The sequence below is a fragment of the Cervus elaphus genome, chromosome 4 (assembly GCF_910594005.1).
Source record: "Cervus elaphus chromosome 4, mCerEla1.1, whole genome shotgun sequence".
Lineage (NCBI taxonomy): Eukaryota > Metazoa > Chordata > Mammalia > Artiodactyla > Cervidae > Cervus > Cervus elaphus.
In genome coordinates, this window is record NC_057818.1 from 8,310,350 (window position 1) to 8,324,614 (window position 14,265).

The window sequence follows — 14,265 nt, forward strand, 5'->3', positions numbered from 1 at the left end:
GATGTACCTCTTTGACTTCGGGCAACAGGAATTTTCACATCACTGATGTAGAGGATTCCCTTGGGTACCTGATTCAGTAAATATATTAAAATAAACAAAGGGTCATTAATAACCACGAAGAGGGCTTTATAAGGACAGCATGTTCAAGGCCGCCTAACTAGCTATGAGAAGGGCACAGTGAGAGCCGAAGAAGAGGAACTTAGGTCCACTTGCTTTGGCAGCCTGGTCTCAGCCCTGCCAGAGGAAGGGTTCGCATGGAAGAGAACAGCGCGGCGTGCTGCGTCAACCCCCCCTCCACCCTGCCTCTGATCCTGCGAAGGTGGAGACCGTGATGTCCACTGGCCTGGCAGCTGGCATCAGCCCTGAAGCTGCCCTCAGCTCAGAGAATCAAGTGATCCTGGGTTCACAGTGGATGAGGACTGAAAGGTCTCTGATGGGTGTCTCCCAAGTGTTCACAGACTAAGCATCCCTTGGGGAACCAAACTGGTCTACTTCTCCCTGGCTTCATTACCTAGACCGGATTCTCTTCCATCTTCCCCCCTCCTCTTCCACAGACAGGGTCTACTCTGCTAGTACTGCTGACCTTAATCGTAGACGTTCTCTTAACAAATACAACCATTTAGAGAACACTCTTTTATTTATTAACTTCCACTCTGTTTAAATTAGTAGCAGGGAATGCTTAGAACGGTAATATGAAAATGAGATTGCTTTAGAAAAAAAAAGTCTTTTTTGCTTCACAGTGAATAACAAAGCACAGTAATTCAAAGTAGTTTAGCTTTCTATGGTTCAAAAACCCCTTATTGCTATTAGCTGTACTAATGTTAAGTGGCAAAATAATTATCATTTACTGTACGGAGTCCAATATTTTCCAGACAGCAGTTTAATAACAAAGCAGACCTGTCATTTCTCCATATAGTTAGCCATACTCTACAAGCGCAAACTGTCAAAATATATTTAAAATCTAATTTAAAAAATTCAACATGGTTACAACAAATCTGTGTACAATAACTATGATAAACCAGTAAGTCAATCTAATTTTTTTGCCAGTGTGGAGATTCAGTTATTCTTCTTTAATCTGCCCCATTTTTATTTGAATTACTTTACAATTGGTGTGAAAAAATACACATGACACATACACCTGCTGAAATATCTAGGCTGCTGTAACTGGGATAGAATCTTTTACTTAAGTTTTCATTTAGTGTAACTCTCTAACAATTTTCCAATGTCCTTTATCTAAACAGTCTGACTATGCATTAAAACACAGATAAATAAATTTGGACTCATATCTGTCAGAGCTGTCCCAAATACATTATGGGCTTTGATCCACATTTCATGTTAGAAATGATTTTTTAAACGTTATGGCACAAACTGCTCTTTTTCATGTCAGAGTATATACTAATCTTTTGCCAAATATATTATTTCTATGCCAAAAAAAAAAAGAAACAAGAAACATACTGAAGTTATAAAACCTGGAAGTGTTATCCATGATATCAATTGTTCTCCATTTCAAGTTCAAATGGCTAATCTCAAAAAACAAACAAAAGACAAAACAAAACTTCCCATATAATGTTACTTTAAAAAAAAAAAAACAAAAAACCTTTAGGAACAACAGATTCTGTTTGAAATGCAACTGAATAGAGTATAAAAGCTTCAGAGATTGTGGAGGGAATATTTTTAATTCCTTTGGGGCACTGCAAACATATGTTAAGCTTCTGCAAGGAATATTTTACATGACATCATAGACTTGTGAAGCATTCTTCAATTTTAGAACAATATTACAAAGCAATAATTGAACGGAGACTTTGCAAAAATTCCCCTTTGCCTTCCTGACCAGCTCATTGATAGCCTCTGTTATTTTTGGAGAAAAAGAATCGGGCCTCATTAAATGTGATATTTGGCATCTTGCCTGAAATCTCATAAAGTAGATGTCCTTTTTAGATCATTGGTGTCATTTTCCTCAAGATGACCTCTATTCTCTGGCCACCTGGGGAACCCATCCTGTTATCAAGGCATTTACTTTCCAAAGCAGGGGAGAGAGATTCAGTTCGCACACACGAATAGGGTCCAGAAGCCGTTGCCGGGTTCTGTCCTCATCACCTTCACCCAGCCTAGTCACTAGGGAAGAATGGTGGGGGCAAGGGGACCTCGCCTGGGAGTAGAGAGGAGACTCTCAAGCTGGACTGCACTGGGTGCAGTCCAGGCGGGCCATCTGCTAGCACAGAGCCTCCACGAGCGGGATCTATTTGCCTAACAATTAAATGGTACTTTTTAAATAGCATAGGAATGTGCGGTGATATTCCAAGGAAGATTTGAAAAGGTCTCATTAGCGGTACAGTGCAGGGGGAGTTAACACGGACAGGGCGCCCTGAGAACACAGAGACGGTCAGCACGCACCTCCTCGCTGCCCTGAGTCATGCCAAGCCCGGCCAGGGTTTTATGGGAAGACCATCTTTGACTATTTAGGCTCGGTTTGGCTCCCGCCTACCAACACGTGGAGGAGACCGAGGAAGTCTGTCGTGTGCTCATTAGTATGTCCCGATGCGGAAACTGCATATTCATCTTTTAATAGCTCCCCCCTCTACAATGTATTAAAGAGCATCACATGGAGATAAGATAGATAAATGGCAGATGAAAGAATATGTTGGGTTCCCCGCCTGAAAACAGATTCAACCACCATCTTTTAACCGATTTCATCTGAGAATGATTACTGCAGGTCCCCCATCCTGGCAAAAAGGACTTTAGTGGAATCTGACAATGTAAAAGCGGCTCAGACGCTGAGACCCTTGCTTTCCTTTCACCATATTTATCTGCACATTTATGAATCCTTCCCTAAGAGAAGAAGAAGGGGAAAGGGGGAAGTTTATTTAAGAAGGTGCAGAGATGCTTAATTACTTTGCACTCAAGGATCCAAAAAACTGAAGGTCCCTAAAAGGGGGAAAAAAAAAATCCCGCATGAAGGGCTCTTTTCTGAAATGAGTGATTTTAAAGTTTGTCCTTTGCAGACAGTTCCTGAGTGTCTGAGATTCGGCAGCCACCCAGGAATCCAAGCAAGCCCCTCTAGCTGAGCTATGGGTGAGATCCTAATGAAGTTTGCTTGAGTGGCTTTCCCCTACAATAAGCATCAAACTGTATCAAGGCAAATCCCAAATATAGTATGGAGATTTCTAGAATGACTTAAAGCAGGTTATCTGGATTTCCTTCCTTTTTTCGTTTGCCTCTTCACCCTGTCTATAACCAGAGAAGGGGAAAAATAAAATAAAATAAAGCTAGATCTGGAAAATGGGCCAGAAAATTAATAGAGTAAAAACCAAATGACCTGGACCTGAAGATCTTACTTCCAGAAGGTTCCTGGGGCGGCTGGAGTGTGGTGTGGGGGGTCCCAAGTGGAGGAGGAGCGTTTTAGGGCTGAATCTGCTTCCTCCCTCCATGCGCCCACCCCTGTACTCAGCAGAGCAGGTCATTTTCACATCCCCGAGGCCCCCACTGTGGCTCGGGTGGTCCTCCTGGAACAGTTGAACCAAATCCCAATACACGTCCAAGAAGCGGGCTGGGCCCCGGGCGAACTGGGAATGACCGCCCGCGGTGGTGCCCCGGGTGCAGGTGCGGGCCTGGGCATTTCAGAGGGGAGCAGCTTGGCGGGCAGAGTCCCCAGCCTTCACTCCCCACCCCGGGGTGCCACTGGGGCCTGGGGCACGTGGGGGCAGCCGGACCCCACCCCGCGAGCCCTGTCCTTCTGCACCCGCCGCGGTGGCCAAGGTATCAGGCGGGTGGAGAGCACAGCTCGGTGGGCAGGGCTACCCAGGGTGAAGGGGCCCCAGAAGCTGCAGCCGCGCTTAGACACGCCACGGCCACCTGCCAGCTCTCCTCCTCATCCCAGCCTCTGTCTGCCCCGGGCCTGGCACAGAAGTGAGCTAACGGGCCCCAAGCCCCAGCTTAGGTGACTGCTTTCTGGTCCAACGCAGTGACTTCTGAGTCTCTGATGGCCCTGGTGACCAGGCGTGAAATACAGACAGGACACTGGGATGGGCCAGGGACCAGGCGCTCAGGGGCCGAGGCCCTGGACCTAAGGACGTGGCAGTTGTCTTCAGGGATGCTGGGGACCTCAGGGTCTGCCACCGGCCTGTCAGTCATCCTGCAAATAAATCCGGTCTGGTGGGAAGCAGGGGCCCCGGGAATGACCTAGAGCTGACCCCTGGCGATCAGGGGTCATAAGCCAAGGTGGGTCTCTGTTAGTGACACCACCACCCCTGACCCCAGCCCAGCCCCTGTAGACCAGCTAGCTGCCCTCTGCTCCTCTGGTCTGCTTTGCTTCCTGGAAAAATCCCCCAAAGCAGACCAGAAACCCACTTCTGCAGGCTTCTGGAAGTGGACGAAGGCATGGAGAACAAGGAAAAATGTGGGGGGCAAAAGGGAACACGGCTCTGTTGGCCGAGGTTTTCAGCTCAGGGCCCCCTTCACGGCCTCCTTTTCAGCATTCTCTTGGGACAGGGACGGAGTGGGTGGTACGCCTCCTCTCCCATTTCTACAAAGGTTTTGTGGCCTCGCCTATTTCCTACCCGAAAGAACCAACCGCAAGGAAAAACCATTCTTTGGAATCTCAGCTTGGAAACACTCAAGGCTGGTGATCAGAATATTTAGAATAGATTCAGAATCCAAATCCCTGGTGTGTAACTCACACCCAGGCAGGCCTAGGCTGGGTGGGGGCCAAGGGGGTGTGGGGGTGAGCACAGAACTGTTTCCTCTCCTCTCCCCCCTCTCCCAAACCTCCACAGACCACCCCTCCCTCATCCTCCCTTCTTGAATTAATGCCCCTTTCTAATCATAACTAAAGGTCCAAGAATCTGTGGAGAAGGGAGGAATGTGATTTTGCAATCCGAAGTCCTAATTATGGTGGGGGGGGGGGGCGGAATAGTTATTTGACAAAAAGAAAGGGAAGGAAAAGGAACTGTGTGTTGAACGGGGAAGAGGTGCCTGGTAAATGGTTATGATTTGGGTTGAGAACTGTGCATTCCAATCAGAGCCTCTCTGTGGAAAATGCATTTTGTGAATTTCTTAAAACTATCCAACTCTGATGCACTTACATTGAAAGATCCAATTTCTGTGTGCCGCTGATGTGTTCTTCCTATCTTAGCCTTGTTGTGTTGGGCAAAGTTAGAGAAAACACACAAAGGGCTTTCAAAATTAAACAATGAAACTGTCACGATGCCATCAGACCTACTGCGGTGACCGTAGAAATATGGGCACAACACATCCGACTGGTCCCAAACGCCCCCACGGCAAAGTCACAGGCTGATATGTTCCATAAATGCCCCACACTTAAGACATTCACAATTTCCTCTGAGCTCTTAATTGGGGTTCGAGCTCTAAAATTGTTTTCAAAACAGAAACACATGTGAACATACAGGGAGGAAATGGACAGCTGAACCTGGCTTGCACCTGCGTGCAAATGTGTACACTGGGTGACATGCCTTCGAAGTCCGCATCAGAGTTCTCTCTGGCGTCCCTCATTTCTCACCTCCCACAGATGCTTACAGGGACGGGCGGGGAGCTGCGGGTTTTGCTACGCCTTCGTGCTGAGCAATTTGATTTGCTTTGTTTTTTGTTGTGTCCCTCTCGAAAGGGTAAAGATGCTCCCACATTGTGGCCGGACTGTACTCCTTTATGCCCTGACAGTCATGAGACAGCCTGGGAGACTGAAATGCTCTCACTTCTGTCCCCTACCCCCGCTGGAGGAAAAAAAAAAAAAAAAAAATGCCCAGACAGAGCTGGGTTTGTTCACGGGCCCCGGGTGGAGCCAGGCTTGGAGAGGATTCCCCTTTTCTGGGGCTGTGTGATGTCTAGATTTTGAAGATTTATATCAAAAGTGAGAAAAGCAGTGTTATCGAAAGGTGGCTGAAGGCTCCAGCTCTGCTTTTAAACACACGCAAAAACAGACAAACACGCACATCAGCGTTTGGTGGTCTGAAGGGCTGGATCACCTCCCTGGGCTCCTGTCTGCCTAGTGTTGGACTCGGGACATCTTTTAAATTTGGGATGGGCCCGCGATGAGAAAACAAACTTTAAGTGTCTCTCATTTTCCTATTGACAACAAGGAAGGCACCGACTCCAAATTATTCATTCAGCCTCCTGAGGAATCATCAGAAGTGGTGAAAAGTATAGCCTCTCATGGTAGATGTCTCTGCTGTAAAAACAAAGGCATTTATTTCTTCAAAGAAAAGGGACAAAATTTAAGAGTAAATCAAATGAAAGTAAATCGCAGTGGGGAGCCTGGCAGATGAGCAGTCTAAAGCGGGTGAATCAGATTTCCTAGCCTCTCTGATCTCACGTTTATATAAGAAGTAAGGTCTCCGAGCCTGGCTGTGTGTTTTACTGGCATGGAAATTAGCCGGCTAAAGTTTGTCACTCATGGACCTTCCAACCTATGGCGGTTAGTCTTTAACTACCAACAGGCAAAAATGTGGCAAGCAAACTTTTAAATATATTGATCGGCCTAGAATGGCGGGTGGAGAGCATTTCATCAAGTCAAGGGTGAATACGAAAGTAAGCTGGCCTAAACCAAAATATAAAGACAACAGCTAAAACCTTCCAACTTCGGAACTCGCGAAACTTTGAATGTGTCAGAAGCCACTTGGGTCATCTCAGACAAGGACATGTAGGGAATTCGGCTCCCGGGACAGCTGCACCCCGTATTTGCAAGGCTGCTTACCATTTGCCCCTGCTCACTGCGTTTAGCCTGAAAGCTGGTGGTTTGGCAAGGAGAGGTCCTATTTAAGAGCAGAAATATCTCGACTTGACGGGTGTAAATAAAAACTACTGGGGTGAAGGTATAAGGGAGAAAAAGATCAGAACCTTAGAATTGCACATTCGGTAATAAATAAGGCATTTCCCATTGGAATGGCCTCTGTTGAAAGCCCAGGTGGTTATGGCATGAAGGCAAATAAATATGATCATCTAGACATCATTTCCTCACTGAGAACAGGAAGTAGAACCTCTGCCTATTTGATGTCAGTCTATTAATGTGTCAGATACATTGTAAAAAATTATTACATGGTTCTGGGGAAAAAAAAAGGAAACATGGGAAGTGATTTTGTGGCTGCCTGACAGCAGAGAAGGGGGAGGGAAGAAAAGACCACGGAACGGGTGTACTTAACTAACTAGTTTCACTTATGGCTCTGCCTGATGAATGACCACGTTTGACATCACTGATAATTACAGTACTATCCAGGGCCCGAGAGGAAACCAGGGTGCTCGGCTCTGCTAAAGCTTCTGCCCGTGGCATCTGCTTGGGGAGGGGAATCAAATCTTTTTTTTCTTCTTCTTAGTAAAATTATCTGCCAGAGAAACAATGAAGCGTGAAAAAGTACTGTTTAGCGTGTGCATGTCTACCCTAGGCTTTTAAAATGTTGGCTGTTACCTTCTGGGACACTTCCCTTTATACCATTGGATATATCTTGTAAATTTCAGTGGATTTTTTTTTTTTAAGAGATATTACAGGTTGAAAATAAGCGAGTCTATTTGGGTTGGCGCGTGGTAAAGTCAGAAGCACCAGCATGTTTCCTGTGGGTCTGTACCTAAGACCCTCAGACACAAGGCACAGTTAGCGTGGAGGTTATACATGTAATACCTTTCCTCCCTAACACAATCATTTATTCTCTTTTTAAAAAAGGAAATTAAACAGAAGTCAAGAGTTGGCTGTTTTTCATGACTGCAGACAGTAATAATAATAATAATAATTAGAATTCTCATGTAAATTTCATTTTGTGACTACACGGGTAAAGCACATGATCTTGGGGCTTCCAAAATGTGGTACGTCCCACAGATGGCTCCGACCTGTGAGTGGGCTCAGTTCTGCATTTGGAATGAAAGGAATTTTAACACTATTTAGACAAAGCCTCAAATGCAGTGTGAAGGGAAAGCTACATTTCCTCACATGATTTAAACAACAACAACAAAAATTACAGACCTATTTGTAATAAGGGCGCTCCGGCAGGATTTAGGATTTTTTGGTTAAAAAAAAAAAAAAAAAGCATGTATTTGTGTTCACCACACATTACATTTCAAATCTTTTTAGGAATTTTTTCCCCCAAATATGGTTACTTCTTCTAATGCCTTTTGTTAGGAGTTAAACTTCTCTTAAAGGCAGCCACCAAAATCACCTTTTTTTTTTTTTTGCCAACGCCACTTTGTGTTTTTCATATTTGGGTCCAAAACCTGCTTATTATATTGAACTGCCTTGTAGGGTCCTATCAAAACACTTAATTGTTGGACCACTGTATTTTTCTCTGAAGTGGCATTTCCCATGAGATAATTATAATAACTCCATCCTGGTCACTCTTATCTGGAAAATGTGTTTGCCTGAAATCTTGCATCAGATGCTGGGCTCTCTTAAGTGATACATCCATTTCTGCTTCTACAGTGGGAGACTGCAAATCTCGTTGGGATCAGACCAAAAAAAAAAAAAATCTCTGAAGCAGAGAAGAACAGCTAAGTTCAAGCACATGGAAGAAGGTTTACTAAGACATCTGTTAAAGCAAAATGAAGTGTGGATTCAGGGTCCCTATCCAAGCTAACAGTGAGAGAAAGGTCAAAATGCCCTGTTAGCCTCTGTCTTCGTGTTCTGTGAAAGAGGGGAGGGAGGCGGATACACCGGCCAGAACTCATCAGCGCCAAGCACAACCTGCTTTCCTCAAAATCAGGCCTTCGTTCAGAGTTGCAATATTATCTTTGTTTCCTTTTTTTTAAAAGGACAGAAAAGAAAATAAAACAGAAGTCACTGTGTTGGCCTCTATCTTCAAAACAGTGTCGGCTTTGTCTAACAGCCTATTAGCGATCTAGGGGAAGTTGATGAAGAATGCAAACTGCACGAATTTGTAACATTAGTTGCATGAATTTGTGTCATTTTTAAAATAGGTCAGTGCTGTTAGTGAAGGTGGCTCCAGACTCTCCGACCGATCTTTTCAGGGAGCCCCCACTCACAACCTGTGTTGGGATAAAACACCAATAAATCAAAACACAGCTTTTATTTCAATCAGGCATTATTTTTTCACTCCTATTCCAGGAGCTAAGGTGCTTTGCAATCATTACCAGCTCAGCTACATGGAGATGCCCTCAGCTAAATTTGCACAGGGAAATATGATTTAATAACACAGTTTAAACCCAGATATATACTTGGACTTCTGTAAGTGAGAGGAGGATTTTTCTTTTTCCTATTTAAGACAAATGACCTTCAAAGTTAAAAACACAAACCAACAACTTTGATGTGTTCAAAGTGTTGATGTGAAATCTTGTCAGGCCTTGCTAACAAGAAAATCATGGCGTGTGAGGGAAGAAGAAAAATAATCAGTTTCAGCCAAAAGGCAAGAACTGTTTGTCTTGACCACCGAATGCATATGTGCCCAAGCCACCTCTGCCAATGCCCTCTTTCTGGGCTCATTTCTCTCCAGATGGGCACGCTGCTGGGGGATCAGTCGCTCGGACGAGGCCGAGAAGGCCCTGCTCACAGGCTGGCATGTTTGTTTGTTTCCAGCAGGGCAATGGTGTCTCAACTTATTTAAAAACTGAAAACTTTGAGGGGGAGGGGGATTTACAGAGATCGCAATTTACATTTACATTACATGTTACTAATTATTAGAAGGACTGCACTAACCAAACAGCCTGTGTTTCACCCTGAATTATTGCCTCCCTACTTCTTCATTACTCCTACCTCTAGAGAAAAGGATGCCTTTCAAACTTCTAATGCAGAGTTGGGCCCAGTTAAACTGCACACTAAGAAACTGAGTACAGAATCAAAAAAAAAAAATGCAGTTTATTATTGTAATTATTCTTTCTCTTGATATAACCAGAATTGAAAATGAAAGAAAAGCACATAGGAACATCACGCGTGGTTAGTTAGTAACTCAAGATATAAAACAATTTTGCACAGCAAAATATGTAAAAGAAAAGTAACTGACAAGATTTTTTTATATTTATTGTGGTAAGATTTACTTTTCATTTGTTTTTAAAGACAGGATGTCAGTCCCTGAAAATAACATTTACTGATTATTGCCTTTAAAACTGTGGATTTTTTTTAAGTTACAGAAAATCCAGTTCTGCACCACAATACAACTGTAAAAAAATCTGCATCATCTTAAAACTGTGCAGTAATGCCATTTTTATAACTGCATAAATTTTATTAGCGTTCTAAACAGTTTTGCAAATTTTTTTTGTATTATATGCTTGCAGGTTATATCTTAGTGCAATTCAGTCCCAAATACTTTAATTTGAAAAAAAAAAAACATACATTTTGAATGTAAAATACCCCTACAGATATAAACAGGGGTGCTTCCCCTTTTAATACTTTGGTTTTCAATACAGTCAGTGGTATAGCAAAGACTACACATACCCAACTTATATTTAAGTTGCAAGCACATGCTGTATAAGCTACTTTTTTTTTAAACAGTCCCCTTGCAAACTCTACCCCCCTTAACATCACAACAGTAAACAATTTAGTGCATCAATCTTTTAAAAAATCTACAGCTAAACAGACCTAACTCTTTCAAATTTATCTATAACATTCCTTTATCTGTAGCATACATTTTAACTGGGCTAACAGATTATAAAAACTAGAATTAAATTATATACTAGAAACCCATAGCATTCCACATTTGACAATGACCAAAAGCCAAAAAAAATAAAAACAAAACAAACCAAAAATAATGGGGCAGATTTCTTTCTCTTAAAAATAAATTTTAGACTGCTTTCGGCAATAGCACAATTTTAGTCCACCCAATGGGGTGGTCATTCTCATTTAAAAAGAATACATTAAGAGTTCTTTACTGTTGGCCTTGTTAAAATTTTTAACCCATTCTGGCATCTTTGACAAGGAACCCCTTCAGTGCATTTACAATGGGAGGCTGAAGTTCTGAGTAACTCAAAAGCAGTTTTGGAGCAGATGCAAACTTTCATGGGAAGAAGGCTCTAGGGTTGCACTTTTTTTTTTGTTCTGAACTGAAAAAGTCATGAGGCAATAAAACAAAAGTATGAATGCCAATGCCATAAGTCTTCGAACGTCCATTTCCAAGCCAAAAGGAAAAAAAAAGAAAAAATAATTATACCATACATGTCCAGCATGCAGGCTTTTTTTTTTTTTATTAATATAATGTCTCTTTTCCATAAAGTCTTTGAAACAGTTATAGTTCATTGTTGCTAAGACAAAGTAGCAAGCATAATAATGCATGAGATGAGAATGAGTTTTTTTTTTTTTTAATGGCAGACTAAACTCTCAGATTTGGCATCATAAGGACCAAAACTCAGGAGTCACACCCAGAAGCTTGATGCAGGCTTGATTGTGGCAGGTTCATGAGGATTTTTTTTCCCTCTATTTAAGCATAACAATGCTCAAAAAACCCCGATGGAACTCAGCACGCTGCAAGTCTATAACATTTCACATTTTTTTTTCCTTTGCAAGCTCAATCTCATATGAAGAACTCAGGAGGAGAAAAAAAACTTAGCCTTTTTTTTTTTTTCTTTAAATCTCAAAGGAGATGGGTGGCAAGGGAGTGAGGGTGGAGGATGGGGGCGGGGGTCGAGATAGGGGCAACACAGCAAGCTCCAAAAACTCAAAGTTCTTAAAAAAAAAAAAAAATCCAAACAAAATAAAACACACACACAGAAAATGAACACCAGCTCATGAACTGAAGAAGAAAAAAAAATATGTGAATGATGCAGGCTTCAAAGGTGAGCATGAGGAACTCTGTTGAGATCTCTGAACATTGAGCAAGTGAAAGGTGAGGGGGGGGGGATGTTAAAAAAAAATACAAACAAACAAAAAAAACAAGCCAGCAAGTTATGGAGAATTTCAGATTGGCAATCCATGAGCCAGACCACCAGCCCCTCCCCGACTCAAAAACAGCCGCCACCACCACCATCATCTCGGAGCAGTGTGTGTGTGTGTGTGTGTGTATGTGTGTATGTGTGTGTGCAGGGGGCAACTGGGGGCGGGCTGGGGGCAAGCTCGGGAGGGGAGGGGGCGAGGTGGTGGCGAGCAAGGCTCTTGGAACTGCAAGCCCACACCCGAGCCGGACCCCCACGGAGCGCTTATCAAGGTGGCGAGCTGGGGTCGCGTGTCAGACTCACATGAAAAACTCGGGAGAGGACGGGTTGTCGCTGCTCGAACCGTTTTCTCGGAAGCCGCTGCTCACCAGCTTCTCGTACTTCTCCTTGTACGCGTCCCTCTCGCGCACCAGCCTGGAGATCTCCTGCTTGAGGTGGTCGACCTGCTGCAGCAGCTGGTTCTTCTCGGACTCCAGGACGTGCCTCTGCTGCACCCTCTTGAAGCGGCAGGACTGGGCATAGCCGCGGTTTTTCAGGGTCCGCCTTTTCTGCTTCAGCCGGATCACCTCCTCCTTGCTGACCCCGCGCAGCTGCCGGTTCAGCTCGCGCACCGACATGGTCACCAGCTGCTCGTCGGAGAAGCGGTCGTCGAAGTGCAGGCCGCCGGCCGCGGCGTGATGCGGGTGCAGGGCGCCCCCCGCCCCCGCCGCGCCCCCGCCGCCGCCGCCGCCGCCGCCTCCGCCGCCCCCGGCGCTGGCCGGGCCGCCCGCGCCGCCGCCCGAGCCGCCGCCGCCGCCGCCGGCCGAGGCGGACGCGCTGCCCGCGGCGCCTGGCGCGCCGGCCGTCGGGTGGTGGTGGTGACCGGCGGCGTGGTGGTGGTGGTGGTGGTGGTGGTAATGCGGGGCCGCGCCGCTCTGCGCGGCGGCCGCGGCGATCACGGCGGACACCACGGCGGCGGCGGGGCCCATCTCCTCGCCGCTGCCGCCCAGGGAGGCGCCGGCGCCGGCCCCGGCCGCCGAGGCCAGCTGCTGCGCGCCGCGCGCGTAGCCATCGAAGCCGCCCTGGAGCTGGTGGCTGTTGCTGATGAGCGCCTCGACCGCGTCCTCGGGGCTGAAGCCCAGCGCCTCGGGGTTCAGCTGCTGCGGGTAGCCGGTCATCCAGTAGTAGTCTTCCAGGTGCGCCTTCTGCTCGCTGCCCGAGCCCGGGCTGGGCGCCGAGAAGCTGGGCGAAGGGGGTACCGAGCTGCACGGCGTGCTCATGGGGGTGGAGGACAGCGAGCCCCCGGCGATGAGACGGCCGCACTGGCTGATGATGCGGTCGGTCTCTACCGGCTCCTTTTTCACTTCAAACTTCATCAGATCGAAGTCATTAACATATTCCATGGCCAGGGGACTGGTGGGCAGGTCGGAGTTGCTCATTGCCAGTTCCGATGCCATTCTCCTGCCGCCGCCGCCGCCGCCGCCGCCGCTCCGCCAGATGGGCTGCAGGAGAGGGGCCAGCGGGCTGTGCTGGGTGGCCAGCGGGTGAGCCAGCTTGCCGGGCTGGGGCGCTTCTAGCTCGCGCGGCGGTGGCTGGCCCGAAACCTCCGAGCGCGCACACACACACACACACACACCCCCGCCGCCCTGCCCGCGCCCCCCGCGCCCGCCCTCCCTCCCCCCCCCGGCTCACGCCAATGTGCTCGCTCGCTCGCCCCGGCCCCTCCTCGCCTGCTCGCCTCCTAGCGCGCGGAGCCGGCGGCTTCAGGCTCGGGAAGGTCCTCCGCGGGCTGCGGTGGCGGTGGCGGCGGCGGCTGCGGCGGCGAAGCCAGAGGAGCCCGGCTGGGTGCGCGGCGTCCCCCGCTCGCCGCTCCGCTGCGCGCTTTGCATAAGGAGGGCTCGGCCCGGCTTGCCGGCCCCGGCTGCAGGCGGGGCGCGCGCGGCGGCCGTTCGGGGCTGCAGGCGCGGCGGGCGGCTGTCCGGGCGGCGCAGGCCTTGGCACGGGGGAGTTAACACTTCATGCTTCTCGCCTCCTCTTCTGCCTGGCTCTTTTTTATTTAAAAAAAATTTTTTTTTCTCTCCCCTCGCTCAACCTCGCGCTCTTCCTCCCTCCGTGCAAAGTGCAAGACAGAGGTGCAGCCGCGCTGGAGGAAAGGGAGGGGTGGGGGGAGTTGAGTTCGTTCTTGCTTTTTTTTTTTTTTTTCTTTTAAAGCGAAATAGCGAAGTCCTGGGGAAAAGGCGAGGCGCGGAGCAAAAGGAGGGAGACCGAGCCGACGAGCAGCCGGAGCTATACAGCTCGAAGATGAAAAAAAAAGATTTTAAAGCCTCTGATCCAGCAAGAAGAGTTTAAAGCTATTGCCGAGTTTTATAGCACTCGTGACGTCAGGCCCAAATGGGAAATTGACTGGTACTCCGGACCAATGGGAGGCGGCGGGAGCGCCCGCGATTAGCATAGGAGTCGAGAAACAAGGAAACT

At 47.1% G+C, this 14,265-nt stretch overlaps 1 protein-coding gene across 4 annotated transcripts in view; it reads right to left on the bottom strand.

Annotated features, from left to right (window-relative positions):
- MAF (MAF bZIP transcription factor) overlaps positions 1-14,141 on the bottom strand; it is a 347,057-nt gene extending 332,916 nt beyond the window's left edge. For 3 of the 4 annotated variants that reach the window (XM_043898116.1, XM_043898115.1, XM_043898118.1), the window contains exons 1-2: positions 12,115-14,141; positions 8-68 (exon numbers count right to left, since the gene is read on the bottom strand). In XM_043898116.1, coding sequence (XP_043754051.1) covers positions 35-68; positions 12,115-13,247 — 1,167 coding nt within the window. In that variant the 5' untranslated portion in view covers positions 13,248-14,141 and the 3' untranslated portion in view covers positions 8-34. Of the gene's footprint in view, positions 1-7; positions 69-1,339; positions 7,849-12,114 lie in introns of those variants that run through there. The other variant, XM_043898119.1, reaches the window with a different exon arrangement.
- Positions 14,142-14,265: the final 124 nt, after the last annotated feature.